Raw genomic sequence first — 18,583 nt, 5'->3', positions numbered from 1 at the left:
TATTAATTAACTCTAGCAAGATAGCACAGTGGCTCAGCATATTGTCCTCACAAGAGGTTCCCTGGTTTGATTCTTGACTGGGGTGCCTTCTGTGCAGAGTCTGCATGTCCTTCCTGTGCCAATTTCCTCTCACATTACAAAGACATACAGTAGTCTCATTGCAAACTCTAAATTGGCCATAGATGTGAGTGTTCATGTGAGTGTGTTGCATGGAAGAGATACCACAACAGGGCTATGTGCGGAATTGAAAAAACAATGGATGATTAACCTTAAGAAATGTACAACCATGCTGTTTGGCTTTAACTAAAAGTTCATGTTGTCAAATGCCTTCCATATAAATTATGTATCAAACATAGCAGTTAGTTGCAAATATCTGGGTGTGTTTCTGGACACCAGTTTATCTTTTAAAAGTGGTGTGGTTACAGCAGTTGATAAGGTACTGTTGTAGTTTAAAGTGTGCTGTAAATTTAGCAGCTATCTGACACTTAAAGCTACATGAACTATTGGGTCTAATTTTATCATTCCTAGGTTAAAATACACACTCCCTTTACTAACAGTAATTTTCTATTGTAATACCCATGTACTGCAGACAACCATGAGCAAAGTATGTCATTTCATTTCTTTATCTGACACTGGGGAGCATTACTGTCTATCCATGCAAAGGGAGAATTGGCTACGGTATCAAGGGCCAGTTGACTACAGTGTCAGGGGCCAGCTAGCTACAGTATCAGGGGCCAGTTGGCTACAGCATCAGGGGCCAGTTGGCTACAGCATCAGGGGCCAGCTGGCTACAGTATCAGGGGCCAGTTGGCTACAGTATCAGGGGCCACCTGGCTACAGTAGTAAAGCTAGTTACAACATTTACATGGGTTTATATTATATGCTTGAAGAGACTTTTCTTCGAAAATATAATCATCAACACCTAAAGAGTGAATGCTCTAAAGTGCGAATGGCCACATCTGCAATTTTTTTCCTTGGGGAAAATATTCATGGGGCTGTACACAAAAAACACAAACTTCAAAACCCTAATCAAGTGGGGGGCTTTGCCCCCCACACCCCTCGATGTGGGGGTCTTTAATCCCCACACCACGGTGACCTGGGGGCTGTGTCCCCCACACACCCCTAATTAAATATACCAACTTCGAGATCGCTGTACATTGAGGAAAAGGGCAATTCCTGATAATGGTCAGCTAACTAAATATACCAACTCTGAAATCGCTGTACGTTGAGGAAAAGGGCAATTCCCAACAATGGCCAACTAAATTTTTTCCCCAAGGAAAAATTTTGTGGACATGGCCGTTCACGCTTTAGAGCATTGGCCCTTTAGGTGTCGATGATTATATGTTCGAAGAAGTCGATTGTTATTCAAAGTCTCTTCGAGCATATAATATAGACCTCATTTACAGTACTCTCCATTCCAGTCTGATAATTAGGTGAAAAGATTTCACTACTACCCTTTGTGGCCTATGAAACAAGTAGCTCTAACATTGAGATAACCATCCTTTAACCTGATTGTTAGAGCGACTGCCTCTAGGAAAGTATCACCAGCCAGCTGGGATAATCTTTGGCATATTTCAGAAATTAACGAAATCTATTAAAATTAAGCTCAGCTGCCAGTCAATATTAATGTCAATGACAGAAGTATAATGTATATTGTGCTTTTCTGTATACACCTTCTTTATTGGAGCTTCATATTAATTGTAATCTCATCTAGATAATCAATTATATATGCACGTGTGCCACGCCATTGTAAGGAATGTATGCAACTATCATAATTTATTTTCTTAACATTTTATGCAAGTACATTTTTGGACAGTATTATAATTGTGAGCATTTTATAATGATATCATGTTATTTTTCATGAATGCTGATTGCATTCAGTATATTTGCCATGAGGCCCAGGTCATGACAGAAAAGAGTTCAAGTTAACACATAATTAAATGATTAAATTAAATAAAAAAGCCCATATATGAGCAATAAATAAGTAATTGTGTTTCGGGGTAGCTGTATCTGCCCTACAATTATATGTCCTCCGTGGTTTGGAATTCCCAAAGTCTCAATAACTGTGGTAGTAGAGACTAACCCAGAAGTACTGTTGTAACACTGATGATTGTATGATAGTTTTACATTGCATTCCTGCTTCTGGAACTGTTTCTGGATCATCTTTCTTTCTTAATTTAAGGGCAAACTACTGAATCAGCTATTCAGCTAATTCTTTGAAATAATTTGCCCAGTAATGTAAATATAGCATAATAATAATTACATACATTCATACATACATAGTTATTATTTACTTACTGACTTGTTTATCAGGAAAGTCTGACTGGGCATAATGCCCTTTTTTCAGTGGATGCCTGGGGAGAAAAGTTCTGAGGTAACAAATATAATGCAATCAATACATAAGTAAATAAAAATGCCAGTCATCATGTAGCATCTAAATTATTGCCACAAGATGTATTTCAGTTGAAAAGCAAACTATCTTAGCACCCACTGTTGTGGGTAATTCAGCACATTGCTTAAGTTGCTAAATGTAGTGACTTGACTCACTAGAAAAGGCAAGGAGTTTTTATACTAACACGTTCTAGGATCATAAATATATTTATTTCTGACTTAAATATCTTTTAATACTTTGCAAGTTTATTATAAGTTATTACAATCAAATATTTAAGGCCATGCATAGAAAACCATTACTATAGAATAAACACACAGGTTTAAGACTAGCAACAAATTGCTATGGATCTTCTTTTAACTGACAACTTACTTTAAAAGAGATTTCATACTGTTCTCCTCCCCAGATCTCTAGACCAGTGTCATATCCACCAAGCTCCCAGAACCACTGGCGATCAACAGCAAACAGCCCTCCAGCCATAACAGGAGACCTGTATCAAAGAGTTATTACACATTTACTGTTGGGATTCAAGTTTTATAAAGTTACTTCAAAGTTTATAAGTCTAAGTAGCCAACAGAAATAATTCAGATTAGAATTTTGTTACAGTTACCACAGCAATCATTTTACATTCACATAATCCTTTGCTGCTTGTGTTTTTATGTTTGTGCGTGTGTGTGTGTGTGTGTGTGTGTGTGTGTGTGTGTGTGTGTGTGTGTGTGTGTGTGTATGTTCGTATGTGTATGTGTGTGTGTGCATGTGTGCATGTGTGCGTGTGCGTGTGTGTGCATGTGTGCATGTGTGCGTGTGTGTGTGTGTGTGTGTGTGTGTGTGTGTGTGTGAGTGAACATGTACACGGGTGCAATGCTGTCAACTTTCATAATCACTGAGTATTACAGACATCAGATTTACAGTGTAATAGATATGAGACATCATCACAGAACGAGTACCACTGACATATAAAAACTGGTTTGAGGCTTAATGTGAGTAATCTAAATAGATCTTTGAGCAAATAGATAAACAAAGTGAAAATATCAGTTGTCAGAGTACTGGATTGAGAAAACTTTCCTGCATTGTGTTAAGTGAATTTGTATGATGTGTGGCCATGCACAGGGTGTGTGCAGTTCAGAAACACACATGCCTTAAGCTGAGTAGATCGAGTACATTGTCAGGAGTGGTATGCTAATGGCTGTGTGATAACATAGTAATGAGCATCATGGGTTATAGTAATGAAGCAAAACAGCATGGTGGAGTGATTGATAAATGTCACACAGTGGGGCTGCACCCACTGCATATTTGAACTCGGGTGAATGTTCCTGTTCAGACTAAGGAAACCTCAAAAGAATATTAGGGGTTACCATGGAATTATAAATGTATATCTGTAAGAGGCTGTTGTTACCACTACTGTGCCTATTCAGTACATAATGTCATCCCTGGGTCATCTGATTGCTTTTATGTTGAACAGACTCCATAATACAGACATTGTCAACTGGTAATGTGTAGATAGGGACACCATGCAAGACATTCTGGACATGTGTAGGCCTCAGCTGTAATCCTGTGGGAGTTACAGAGTACTTATTTCATTGGATACTAAGGTTGTTGTGTCTTTTGGCTTTTCCCATTTAGGGGTTGCCACAGCGGAACTCCAGTCCACTGATGATTGGCAGTAGATTTTTTACGTGCCGAGTTGCCGGCGCTGAAGCACAACCTTCAACAAAGGTACGCCCATTGATGCATGTCTCCACACAGAAAATGCACTAGCTGAGAATCAAACAGGACAACGTCTTACTGTGAGGCGACAACGCTACCGCAGCACCACCACCGCAGTCATTGGATACTAAGGTATGTGTAACTTTACATATATTAGCGACAGGGACCTTTCAGTGACCTACTTGGAACACAGTAAGTGTCTCTCAGGTACCTCCATCTAGAATACCACATCAATTTTTTGATAGTTTCACAGGCTAAGTGTATACTAGAATAACACCCACTGGGGCTGTTACAAGCCTAATCAAGCATCCCAAATGTGTCTTGCAAGTTTATATATTTATAAGTATATTTCTGACAGATGCCCCCAAAAAAGGAGGTGGCATAGCCATCCTCTACTCCAACAGCCTCAACCTCTCTCCTTCCACCACATCCATCCCTGACTTCCACCCAGCTGAATTTATCACCCTGAACTGCCAACTTAATCCTCACAAGAAACTTGCTGTTGCTTCCATCTATATCCCCCCTGGGAATAACTTGCTAATCTCAACCTATCCTCCACCTCCCTCGCCTGGTTCTCCAGTTACCTATCCTGCAGCCAGCAATCTGTTAAATGGCTGTCATCCTTCTCTCCATTTATATCTGTCCCAACCGGTGTACCACAAGGCTCCATCCTGGGTCCCCTTCTGTTTAACATCTTTACCAACGATCTCTATACATCTTGTAAACAATCCTCCCTTATACAATATGCTGGTGACTCAACTCTCATCTCTATCGCTAACAATATCTCTGAACTCCATACCCTAACCCAACATACCTTTCTATCCACTCAGCAGTGGTTTTCTGATAATCTACTTATCCTTAACCCTAAGAAGACCAAACTCTTACTCTTTTGCCCCCACTCTTTCACTCATCACAAATCCATCTTTGCCATTACATCCTCTAACAATACAATGATCCAACCCAAAACCCACACAAAACTCCTTGGATTCATCATTGATGATGAACTCAAATTCAACCTTCACATACTCCAGTGTATAAAAAAGACACACCAGAAACTAGGTTTACTGTATCACAACAAAAAAAATCTAACCCCTAATGCCAGTCTCTCCCTTGCACAAGCACTCCTCCTCCACTCCCTTCTATACACTGCCCCAGTTCTTACCAACATTCAAACCACAGACTTGAACAAACTTCAACAAACTGACCATAAGATAGCTAGATTTATCACAAACTCTCCATACAATGCACATCACTGCCTTGTCCTAAACTCACTCCAGTGGCTTGCACTCCCCCTACAACTACTACTATCACAATTTCAAATGTTACACTTCATTCTTTACAAACCTTCATCCTGTCCAGCTCTTTCTTCCTTCATTTATTTTATTTTATTTATTTTATTTTACATTTGTTAACCAGGATAGTCCGACTGGATATATGTCCATTTTCAGCGGAGGCTCGGGGAGAAAAGCTCCACATACCAAAAAAGATATAGCACATGCATCACTGAGTGATAAACTCAGGCAGACATGTTTAGAAAAATACTGACAAAGAATACAGGCAGATATCAATATACCCAATATGCAGACATTAATCATTAATCTCTATCTGTACTTCGGGTCTGTATTAGAACACCGAACTTTCAAAATTTCGAGTGTTCTTATATCGACCCGTTTTCAGTGAATGCTGAAAATATCGAAGAAACAGAAAACTAAATTTTTTCCTATGGAAAGAATTCGGTTGTCAGTTTCTGTTGCTTCAGTATTTTCAGCGCTGTGGTGATAAGTTACGGGTCAGGTTCAGGTAAGTGTGCGATTGTGTGGACGTGAGGGTTACGGCAGGGTAAGTGAGTTAGGGTTAGGGCATGGGTCAGGTAAGTGTGCGATTGTGTGGATGTGAGGGTTAGGGCGGGGTAGGTGAGTTAGGGTTAGGGTGCGGGTTAGGTGGCTGTGCGACAGTGACGGACCTTAGGGTTAGGGTTTGGAATAAGGTAAGTGGATAGTTAGTGGTTTATGCACAGTTTAGTGTAGGGTTAGGTGCAAGAGTTTAGGTGCACGTGTGTGGATTGCTGTTTGTTTGGTGCACTTGTGTTGTGTGTATGTGTTTTGGAACAGCGAATTTGTTCCCTAGGAAAAAATTTGCTGTTCTGTATGTTCGATGTTTTAAATTTTCGATTAATAGGGTTCGATATTAGAACACTCGAAATTTTGAAAGTTCGTTGTTCTAATATAGACCCTGTACTTCACCTGGGACTCTCTGTACCTCTAATCAGCAACTACTTGACATCTACCAACCCAAACAAAACAGTAGGCAAACTTCTGTATAAAAACTCTGTGGGCTTTGCTTGGAACAAACTTCTCCTAAACATGCGTCCCGTCACCCACCCATCTCACTAAACTTCATCTACTTAACTCCAAAATTTGCCCTTGTCAAGACCCAATCTAAGTACTCTTATTATGCGGATACCTACTAAATTCAATCAATTACTACTACTGGACAAAATTCTTATGTTAAATATGTAACTATATTGTTTCTCTGTAAAAAAACATGATGTGTATATTCCTTTGTGCATGCATTCTACTTTGCGTCTTTAACTTTCTGTTTAACAATTTTTTTGTAATTCGTTTGATTCAAATGTTTTAATTCTGTTAATTGTTTGTGAATGGAGCTTTTCTCTTCAGGTCTCCACTGAAAATGGGCCACAAGCCCAGATGGACCAACTCGGTTAACAAATGTCAAAAATAATAAATAAATAAATAAATGCATTAGACGTTATTTTAAGGGGTACATGTAAGTTAGGGCAATGTTTACAGGCAGCCTTGGTCCAGTAGAAATAGGTTGAAGGTTTTTCATGTCCTTATAAATCCTTTTCATGATAATTCTTTTTATATGAGACTAGTCAGATTTATGGCTCTGTAGTTCCCAGGGATCCATTGATGGCCAGCCCTTTTGCAGTGGGATGACCATTGCAGTTCTCCATTTATGTGGCACAAAGCTTGTATGGATGATTTGGTAAAACAATAATTCCAGTGGTCCCAATAGATTGTTTCAGGGTCTTTAGGAGGCATTTTGCGATATTATTGGGTTCCTTAAATGCAGTATTTTTGGCCTGAGACAGGGCATCTAGGACCTGCTCCCTAGTGATAGTTGAAGGGTTTGTTAGATGGTATTTCCTGGAGAGGGGTTAAAGTTGAAGTTGAATTTGTTGCCAGCAGATTTGCTATATTTTCTGTCTCCATCTAGGTTGCTCTGCTTACAATCAGTTAAACACACTGCTGTGTCATGCCTTTGAGGTTTTGGACATAGCTAAAGAAAGTATTGTGGTTGTCCTTTAACTGGGAAGCTATCTTTACCTCAAATATGGCTTCAGTAGATTTAATTTGCCCTCTTAATTCTTTGTTTAGATTGACGAGAGTGTTTTTATCATGCTGGGTATAGCACTTCCTAATCTTGGCTACAACTTTTTTCTTTTGTTTTACAACCTGTTCATGTTTGGATTCCACTAGGGTGGTTTGTTTTTAGAGTTAGTTCTGGGCTTATTTCTGGTAGGCATGGTTGCCTGTATATATTTATTGACATGATTGTACAAGGTTTCTGTGAACAATTCTACATAGGCAGCTGTGTTCTCAGGATTTGGGGTGGGCTTGAAATTTTGACAGGTTATCACTTGGTAGTAGGAAGGTTGCCTTAGAATAGTTCCTAAATGTTACGGGATTGGCCGGGATCGCATGACTGATTTTTATTATGAGGGAGACAGCTTTCTGGTCTTACCTTACCACATAGGACACTACACCAAGAGGGGTACAGCTTTCTCCCAGACATGTGAGAGCAGCACGTCAAGTATGTTTCCACCTCTATTGGCTGTGTGGACTTTTTGGCCCGAGGGCTTTGTGTTTACAAAATGCAGAAATCATTGAGCGTGTAAGTTTGGGGTCATGGAAGTGCTCCAATTTATAGTGAATATGGTATTGGGTTGAATGATAAGATCCTCCAGTAAGCTCAAGTGTGAAGTGTCATAGATGTGACTTATATCTTGCAAGTATATAATCTGGCACTTTGCCTATGGAATCTGGACATGATGAAGCTCAATCACATTGTTCTGTTTGACTAGTCTTGTGGTGTTTGTCATCTATTTATATTTTAGCATGGTTTATCTGTTAAACATTCTCACATTTTTAACTGTTTTTTAACATTCTTAACATTATTTGCTAGGTTATTTGGAAGATTTAATATTATATGTTAGATAATTGTATTCTTAATAATTTTAGGTTACTTTGTTAGCTTCATACAATTCAGGAGATAGTTTGCTAAGTGTCTTAGAGAAGTTACCTTATTTTCTGACTGGGATTAAATGGTTTGATGGTTCTATTTTCTATTTTCTGTTTTGGTAAACCTTGGTTATAACACTTAAAATGTATGTAATATATTATATAACAAGCCACATTATTTTTCCATCAACCCTTCTGGTTTTACACGTTGAGTTACCAAACTGGATGATTACTTACATCATTTCACTTCAGAACCATTCATGTACACTTGTTAATGCTAGGTGCATTTCTACAGGATTGACATCATGACAGTTTATTAATTAATTCATTTATTAAACATAACTTTGTTCTCCACATACTTATAAGTATAAAAAGCACATGGTTCAGATGGCTTATGTCCATATGGCGTATTTATGATGGCTACACATATAAGGGTACATTTGCTTTCAAAAGGGACACATCTCTTGAGTGTACTCTATACATTCAAACTGTTTTCCTAGTTAGATGCCATACTTTAACAGATCCCCGTGGCATTACCGATTTATATTTAACATTTATCACTGTATTTCCACCTTGGCAATTATAGTTTTGGATTTCATCTTACTTAAGTTTTCACTTGTAGATTTATACACGTTCATTCATTTTATAATTTGTTATTGACACACAAACCTGATGAAGTATTTATTTCATATGAAAGTGATCTTTGTTAAAAGTGGTTTAGTTTATATTTATTATTTATTCTGATGGATGGCTAGTACTAGATCTTTTTGTTAGTTAGTTAGTTTCTTAATTAGTATAGTTTGGATTATTTGGTTAGCCTATATAAGGTGTTAATAAACTGGTCTTATATTGTAATTTGTCTCTAGCTTTTAGTTTCAGTTTTAGGTAGTACAATCTCTGATTACACTATGGCATTAAGGGGGGAAGGGGACTTGATTTAAGGAATGATTGTAATGCTTTCATTGCTCTTAACAGAACCACCCTCTGTAACCACTCCCCTGCTCCAAATAACCTGATTATATATAATGTTTTTGATGCTTTTTATTACACTCAACTAGGATAACTTGTTTATGTGTTTCAATAAAGGATATTCCATTTTTAACTGAACTGTGGACTACCTACTATTTTCTATTTTATTATTATGCAGCACGTGTTTTACAGTTTGATTTTTTTATTAATGAACTTGGTGTTTAACATAATTCAGGAAGTGAACATCACATCCTCCACACTGCAAAGTTTCTTGGTTTGTTCATTGATATAGATTAAGACAACTCAGACTTTAGTCCTGGCCTATGCAGTTGCTGGTCTAAATGTGTGGAAGGTATTGTAGCCCTGCACTGCTGGGGTGCTCTCTACTGCATTAAACCATGCCTCAGTAACTGCACAGATGTCCACATTTTGCAGTGTGAGGAGAGCCTAGAGGGAGTAGAGTCTCTTATTTAAGCTCTTGGCATTAGACCACAAGTACCATTCATGCCATAGTTTGTCATGTGGGGGAGCATATGTGGTTCCTGGATGCCACAGAGGGGGACAACCAACACCATACAGGATTTCTGTGATATAGCCTACTTTCTTGAGGTACTGTGGACCATAGACTTTAACCACATTGAAATAAAGGACCCACCTGGTGAAATGAGAAGGAAGTACATGAACCATAAAGGATATCACTGTCATCAACTGCCGGGTGGTCTGTAAAGCACAGGGTATAATTGAGAATGTGTATGCAGGCCACCTAGATAGTTATCACAACTCCCACATATGGCACACCTCTACCAGCATTTTGTGACAAGTGACTTCTCCCATGGGCATCTTGTTGGTGATGCTGGATATGGTCTGGAACTATAACTTATGACACCCATAAGAAATTCACAAAACCGAACAGAACAGGGGTATGACCATATCCAATCACAAATAACATTACTGAGTATGTGTTTGGGCTGCTGAAGGCACAGTTTTGTTGTCTGGATTCATCAGGGGGTACGTGATAGGCATCAAACATAGGTATGCTTACCCATGCATAGGCTGGCCATGATATGCATAAAATATAGGCAACCCAAGTAACAATGTATAAAGGGTAGGGCACTGTTATCATCATTTGCACAGCTCATGGTGCTGTGTCTATTGCCTTTCAGTGTGTGTGTGCTTGTGTGTGTGTGTGTGTGTGTGTGTGTGTGTGTGTGTGTGTGTGTGTGTGTGTGTGTGTGTGTGTGTGTGTGTGAGGGTTGATGGATGATAGCTAACAGAAGGTGATTGTGGGTCTGCTGGGTCAGCCTCTGCAGGGGTTGGAGCACTGTGGCTTGCTGTACTGGACATTTCTAGGGTATGCATGGCAATGGTTTCAGCATCTCATGCATGTCCCTGTCCACAAGAGCTTGCTCTACCAGATGTTACACTGGGTATAGCAAGATCATGCTTAGATGCTGGTGTGCTGCATGACTGTGAGTGATGTTTGATACAAGACATGCAATTGGCACAACTGCCACAACCATGGGGACATCCTATCCTGGGTCTAGACACATCCACAACAGATGTAGCCACAGAAGTGCTAGCACTGCAGGAGCATGACCTTTTTCTTTATTTATTTAACATTTGTTTACTGTGAAAGTCCAACTGGGACAGAGCTCATTTTCAGTGGAGGCACGGGGAGAAATGCTCCAGAAGCATGTTTTTGGAATGTGTGAGGAAACCGTAGCACCTGGAAGAAGCCCACATGAATGCAGGGAGGACATGCAGACGCCACACAGAAGCACCCCTACTGAAAATCGAACCAGAGAACCTTTTGCTATGAGGTGACAAGTTTAACCGCTCCACCACTGCACCGCCCAATCATCCATGGCCATGATGGCTACCATCTGGGGAGGTAGCAGTGGACTAGCTTCATGGATAGCTCTTCACCCCAGTAGGTGAGCTGGAGAGGACATGGTACATTCTGTTATCACACACACACACCTATCCATACGTCATTTTGCCCACATCCTGCATTACTATCATCAACTCTACCACTGTTTGGGTGGTACTAGACTGTATCTCCAAAAAGGTGCTGTCTATATGATATGCTGGGTTATGGTCACTTATACAACAACCTCAGTGAGAGGATGGTACCCATGTTTGCAGTGAGCACCATTCACTATTCCCCTGTCTGTATCTGTCAGTCTATGGGGGCCAGGGGCAAATTCTGATTAGATGGTACTACATCTCCTTGATGATTAGGGGGTACCACACCTACTTGACTGACAGTGGCTTCATTAACCTGCCTTTCCAGTGTGGTATATATCTCCTGGTTATCTGTGGCAAAGAGTCTGTGTTCACTGACTGTGTAGGGAATGCAATGGCCATAGTCTCTGTATCCAACATACACACTTTTCTCCCTCACTGCACCAGTTAATCCCCTCTGTCATTATCAGGGGTTGTAGTTCCCCCAATGCTAGGTGGTTGCAGTTCCACAGTGTTGGTGCTGGATAATGAATCACCCATTAATACACTAAATAACAATATCCTGTGTAGGTATGGGCCAGTACCAGAAGTATACATGAAATTGAGGTGTACAAATGTTGACATTAACAAAGTAATATTTTAAATGCATGCCTTATGCAGATGGCTATGGAGGAGGACCCCCAGATTTTCCTGTATATCAAGAATCACTCAGGTTTAACAATCTGGACAGTGGTTAAGGGGTTCAGAGGACTTACAGGTATTCTTATACAGAAAGAGGTCTACATTCCTGGGACATCTATAGTAGATGTCATAGATACTACAGATTTAACATAAAAGAGAAACTGTTCTACAAAGAGAGTTTGTTTATTTTAAAATTTTCAACATTGCCCCCTAGAGGACTTAATGTTGAGTGCAATTGGAAATATATTGTTTAAATTTAATTGTTTTATTACTTAATTGCTTAATTGTATAGTTGGGACGGGATCTTTTGTATATAAGAAGGATGCTTTTTTTTAAAGGTTTCACTCCTGGAAGGCTTTTTGAGCCGAGGCGCTAGGGTATTTATTGAGTGTACTGAGTGCATTTGCTATTAAAAGCTGGCAATCTGGTCGTTCTGTTTGTCATGGGTTTATTCAACTGTTTGCTTCTCTTCTATTTGCTGTTTGCATAGTAGATTGTCTTGCTGGCTGCTTGATCTCTGCCCCAGCATTCAGCACCATGCTGTGGGACTATGCGAAGTTGCCAAAACTTCTGATAGACGCCAGGAGCTCCTCTATCTTTTTGAGAGGTGGTTCAGTCAATGGCCAATCACTAAATCTACCTTCCTTTTCTAGGTGTACAGCTCTTTGTTATACAGCATGTGACATGTCAGTGACCCTGTGGTGCACCAGCTATGAGCTATGATTGTGGCCACTAACCACATTAACATCTGAATGTGCATCTTGCCAGGCACAGTCCTGGTAGACCTGGTCAACATTGTGCAGGCCAAAGAGCTTTCATCTACAGAGACAGAGGGCCTGGAGTAGCACCTCATTCTCTGTTTCAGAGAACTTGGTCTTACTTGCTGTCTTGTCACCAGAGTCTGCAATGTGCTTATGCTTGCTCTGCTTTTTAAGCATTGTTCTGTAGGTATGGAAAAAAGGGGAATTAGCATCCCTGTTCATGAGAGGCATCAGTTGCTCCCTTTCCCATATAGCATAAATGTTGTGTGCTCAACAGCTGTACATTTCTATCTACATGCTTTAAATAAGGGCAGACACATAATTTATTGAGCAAATGTCCCCAGAAAAGCAATAGCTATAATATTGCAGCTGACCAATGTGACATGTTTGTGTTCTCACTGTTGCAAATGACATATATGTGTAATGCATGCAACAGGCAGATATTTTCACTACAACTGATATCACAAGGCCAGACAGAAAGTGTTAAAATGTGCTCTGAGTATGTGCTGATGGGTGTGTCTCCTATTATGTTTCATAATCCTTCCTCCCCCCAAAAATTGCCTTAGCCGCCTCTCAATGCACCTTCACAAAATACTTAGTCTTAATAACTTATTTCCAATCAACAAGTACAATAGCATTTAAAAGTAGCAATACTTGGCAATATGTAGATATAAAAAGCAGCATTATTTTGTACACACAGAGCTTTACTTTACTTTATAATTCCTCAAAGGTACAGCTGTTGCATATTAAAAACTTGTTGCTCTATAAGCTCTTCTGTAGTGCAATAAGGCTCCGTGCCTCCAGCCATATTTATATCGTGCAGATTGACCTAGTTGGGCATGATGATTATCCTAATTATGACTCGACTCATTACTGTTTCTGAATTGCTCAATTTGCCTAATGAGAAAACCTGACAAGTATCGTGTTTAAACCAATACCAAATGATGGACTCAAACTAAAAAACCTGCAGCATGGTCACAGAAAAACATTCTGTTCATTCCACTTCAGTTCCAAAGCAGTTTATTTCCAAATAAAAGATAAGCACTTTAATCCTGAAAATGATTTAGACTTTTAATTCAACAAGCAAGAATCAGACATAGTCCCATTAATACCAGGAGCACAACCTGCATTCAAATGTCTCCAGCAGCAGACCGGTAACCAGTGGTGTTCCACAGGGATCAGTCTTGGGATCTCTGCTGTTTATAATTTATTTCTCAGAAGTACAAGTGAAAACTAAAGGTCTGTGGTTGACATAGTTTGCTGATGCCTGTGAATTGGGAGTGGTCATAAAATCTCCTAATGATCCTACAAGAGGGTCTTATGCAAACAAATGATTGGTACCAAAGTCACAGCCTTAAACTCAATGCAAAAAAATGTATTATCATCCCTTTAGATAAGGGCAATGTTCCTACTTACTACCACATCAATAGCAGCACTCTAAGTATGCAGTCAGTGGTGAGAGACCTGGGCACACAGGTTGACAGCAACCTTACCCTTGATCACATCTCCACAATGGTAAGGAGGGCATTCTGTACTGCTCATCTCATAAGTAAGGGCATTGCCTCCAGAAAAAAAGTAGTTATAACCTCCCTGTACTCTTCCCTCCTCAAGCCAATAATTGAGTTCAATGCCCCTTTTGGTATGTACCTTTCCAAGCACCTGCAGCAATTGGAGTGACTACAAAGGTTCCTTACAAGGAAAATTCAAGGTCTTCAGCATCTTTCCTATGTGGATCATCTGAAATCACTGCAACTTTATTCTGTTTCATGTAGACTACTCAGAGGTGATCTCTGATTGTGTATAGGGCAATCTCTGACCCTGTTTTACTGGAAATGCTGCATATCCACAAGTCAGATGGCACATGGGTTACTTGCTCTAAAGACCTTAACTTGGTATGTGACATTAATAGAACCTGCTGGAGTTACAGATTTGTCTCCCAGAAGTTATCACACCTTTGGAACAAACTGCCACTTCATGTCAAACAGAGCACCTCATTGACCCTCTTCAAATGCAATCTGGATGATTGGATGGGTAACTGTAAATTCACCCTGAGGGGTCCACCTGTGTCTCTCTTGGACAGGGGCAATGGGTGGTGATCGTGGAAACAAGGACAACTTGGCTAGGCTTGTAAAGGCTTAGGACCATTAGCCTAGTAACTTCTTATGATACTATGATCCGATGATATGCAGCAGCTTCAAGACTTGCAACTACCCCTCAGACAAGGCTTGTGCCCCCCCCACCCAAGTGGAGCACCTACAACATCTGAGTCCTAGCCTGCCACAGTCATCTCCATACCTCCTGACTACAAGTAGCCATGAACAAGATTCTGGGACTGCTGTGCCAACCCACTGGTTTCAGTGATAGTGGAGGTGACATCTTTGTCATTTATCAGCAGCTGAACAGTAAGAGGTTAGATGCCCACTTAGCCAGATGGAGAATCTCCTCCAGCAACTCTGAGTTGAGTCCTTGTCCAGCACTGTCACTACCATCTGAGATAGGGCCCAGTGGTTATGGTACCTAGGATGATGAGTAATCTCTCAATGAATCACAGCTGCAGAGACTGCAACTGCACATCTCCATCCCATCCTATCCCCCATCCTAGTGTTCCACTCACTTTTGTGTGAATGCCCCCCCCCCCCCAATTGGTTGCACAATCTTTCTCTCACATTTGTCTTCCCTTGGTCTGATATCTTCTTCAACACCTTCCTTTTATTTTACTTCTTTCATAGGTTCATAGGTGTGTTCTAAGCTAATGGCCCTGGAGCCTTTACAAGCCTAGCCCATATAAGTGCGCAGTCATCATGCTGCCCAATGGTAGTTACCAGTGCCTCTATCAAGTAGAGCCACTGGAGTGATCCCTGTGGTGAACTTTCTATTACCCATCCACTCATCAAGATTTCTCTTGAAGGGGGTCATCGAGGTGCTCTGCTTGACATGTATGGGAAGTCTATTCCAAAGCATGGGCAGTCTCTGGGTGAGGAACCTGTCCCTCCAGCATGTTCTGCTGATTGTGGTAATGAGGTTGAGGTGTCTGGAGCGTGTGGTGCTGAGGGATTGGGATTTCTTTAGATGTACCATTTCTAACAGAGCTGGGTCAGATATGGCTTTGTAAATCAAGCAGAGATCACCTCTAAGTAGGCAATATGAGACAGAGAATAGCTGGAGTTTTTTTAATCTGTCCATGTAGGATATGTGTTTAATGCCTATGATCCTATTTGTGAGGTACTTCTGTGGCCTCTCCAGCTGTTGCAGGTATCGAATGAGGTACATGCCAAATGGGGCATTATACTCGATAATTGGTCTAATGAGGGAAGAGTAGAGGGAGATAATGACCTCTTGCTTTCTAGATCCAAAATCCTTGGTAATGAGATGTGCCACATAGAAGGACTTTCTGACCTCAGTGGCAATGTGGTGGTCGAAGGAGATGTTGCTGTCAGCCTGCATCCTCAGATCTCTTATAACTCCTTCAGTGTTCAGTGGGCACCTATCAATGTGGTAATTAGTGAGAACTGAGTTTTTATCAAAGGGGATGATGACGCATTTTTTTATTAAGCTTAAGGCCATGGTTTTGACATCAGTCATTGTTCTCAGTGAGGCCTTTCTGTAGGATGTCTACATCACTTGGGCAGTTAATAATGACTTCCAGCTTGCAGTCGTCTGCAAACTTGGTCAGCGAGAGTCCCTCCATGTTGACCTGGACTTATGAGAAGTAGATCTCAAACGGGAGAGGACCCAGGGCTGATCCCTGTGGGACTCCACTCATGATTGGCTGACAGCCTGACTTGCAGTCCACTACTTTCACACTGTGTGTTCTATCTGTGAGCCAATTTGCAACCCACCTAGTGATATAGGGGTTGATGCTTAGTTTGGCGAGTTTATCTATAATTCCCGTGTGAGGAATGGTATCAAAGACCTTGGCCAGATCAAGGTAGGCTGTATACACTGCCTTACCTTCATCCACAGCCCTGGTGACTGACTCAAAGAAGTCAACCAGGTTGAGCAGGCATGGTCTCCCTTTCACAAAGCCAAACTGCATGGGGTCTAGAGTTTGGAGATTTCCTATATCTTTGTTAACCAGGTCCATGATGATGCGCTCCATAGCTTTACATATCTGACTTGTCAGGCTAATAGGGTGATAATTCCCAGGGTCTGTAGTTGCTCCCCCTTTATGGAGAGGGATGACTGTAGCAGTGTGCCATTTGGTAGGGACAAAGCCTGAGGTGAGGCTGCAACTGAACAGGGCACACAGATGTGGTGACAGTTCACATTGTAGTTCATGTAGAACACAGCCAGGGATATTATCGGGTTCCATGGAAGCTGTATTCTTGGCCTTGGACAATGCAGCTTTAACCTGTGCTGCAGTAATGCTGACTGCCTGGCATTCTTCAGGTATTGTGATTGGTCATTTAGGGGGGAAGAGAGGGGTAAAGTTGGCACTGAATCTGTCAGCCAGTATGTTGGCAATATCTGTTGGCTGAGTATAGGAGGTACCATTGTGCAGTATCTCAGAGTAAATCTAGGTATTGCTATGGAGATTCTTGATATAGCTATAGAAGGCTTTGTGATTGTTTTTAGTGTCTGCCACAATTCTGCCTTCATAGCTGGCTTTAGAGGATTTGATGAGGGATCTCAACTTTTTGTTGAGTCTAATAAGGGAGTTTTTCAAGTCTTGAGACTTCACCTTTTTCTGCAACAGTTTCTTCCTTCTGTTGTAAAGTTTATTAATGGCAGGGACCACCAGATTGGCTTACTTTTTTTGGAGGAGAACGTCTTGGTTCTGTTGGGTATGGCTAGTTCCATGCATTTGTGTACATCTTCATACAGTGCATTGGTGTATGATGTGGCAGTCATGCAGCTATTTTCCATTGGCATGGGTGCCATGAACTTAGCCACCTCTGTTTTTAGGAGTCCAAAGTCAGCTTTGGAGAAGTTTTTCAAGGTGGTTACCTTTGCGGTGGGCGTGGGTGAAATGTGGATTTCCATGGTGATTAGTTTATGGTAGGATCTGACCAGGGAGGGATTGACTACTGGTGTAGAGAAACAGTTGCCCATGTTAGTAATAACCAGATCAAGGATGTTGCTTCCTCTAGTGGGGGTCAGAATGAGCTGGTCCAGGGCATTGGAACTGGTGAATTCCAGGAAGCGTTGGGACAGTGTATCTATGTAAAACTGATGAGCACTGTTACTGCTCATTGTATAGCAAGGAGCTAGGCTGCCATATTTCACTCCTCCACATATTATGTGCAACCACTATCATACACTACTAATATCATTATGTGACAGTTGGCACAGATGAAATCAGGTGTGATCAGGAATTTTTAAGTACCTCTCTATGCATAATATTACACTACCAGCCATGGCTTTAGATAGAGTTTAAATCCCAAAGGTTGTGTAACAAGGAATTATTATTGTCTATTTTATTCTTTCATTCTACAACTGTGTGACACTCATGTTTCCATGAAGGTTTTTGTTGCTTGCTACTGTAGTTCTGCATGTATGTGAGGTGCCTTTGACTTTACAGGTGAAGAAGGAACCAACTCCCATGGGGTTTCATATTTTTATCTTTTTCAGTATTTATGTTCTCTAAAGAGTACGTATGTGGGAATGTAAGAATAAGGGGAGGCAGGCACATTCATTTTTTGTTCACAAGTGCTTTATTGGGCAGCTTTTCTCCAGAAGAATGAATTGCTGGTATAACTGTCCAGCTTTTCTAAAGAAGGATGAATTGCTGGTATACTGAGGATTTCCCCTTTAGCATGCTGATGCAATGTCAGAGTTGGTATTATAAATAGTTCTTATGCTTCAACCAAAAGACAAACAAGGACTCCTTACATTTCTTGAAATGA

At 40.7% G+C, this 18,583-nt stretch overlaps 1 protein-coding gene across 1 annotated transcript in view; it reads right to left on the bottom strand.

Moving 5' to 3' along the window:
* The window catches only part of LOC122792867 (polypeptide N-acetylgalactosaminyltransferase-like 6), a 1,270,224-nt gene that overhangs the window by 392,803 nt on the left and 858,838 nt on the right, over window positions 1–18,583 (bottom strand). The window contains exon 5 of the mRNA XM_044060426.1: window positions 2,762–2,879. Within this exon, the coding sequence (XP_043916361.1) occupies window positions 2,762–2,879 (118 nt within the window). The remainder of the gene's footprint in view (window positions 1–2,761; window positions 2,880–18,583) is intronic.

This window comes from Protopterus annectens, chromosome 2.part0 (genome assembly GCF_019279795.1).
Source record: "Protopterus annectens isolate FY-2018-M chromosome 2.part0, PAN1.0, whole genome shotgun sequence".
NCBI lineage: Eukaryota > Metazoa > Chordata > Ceratodontiformes > Protopteridae > Protopterus > Protopterus annectens.
Note: the sequence above shows the minus strand (reverse complement) of the source record. Positions and strands in the feature narration are given on the sequence as shown.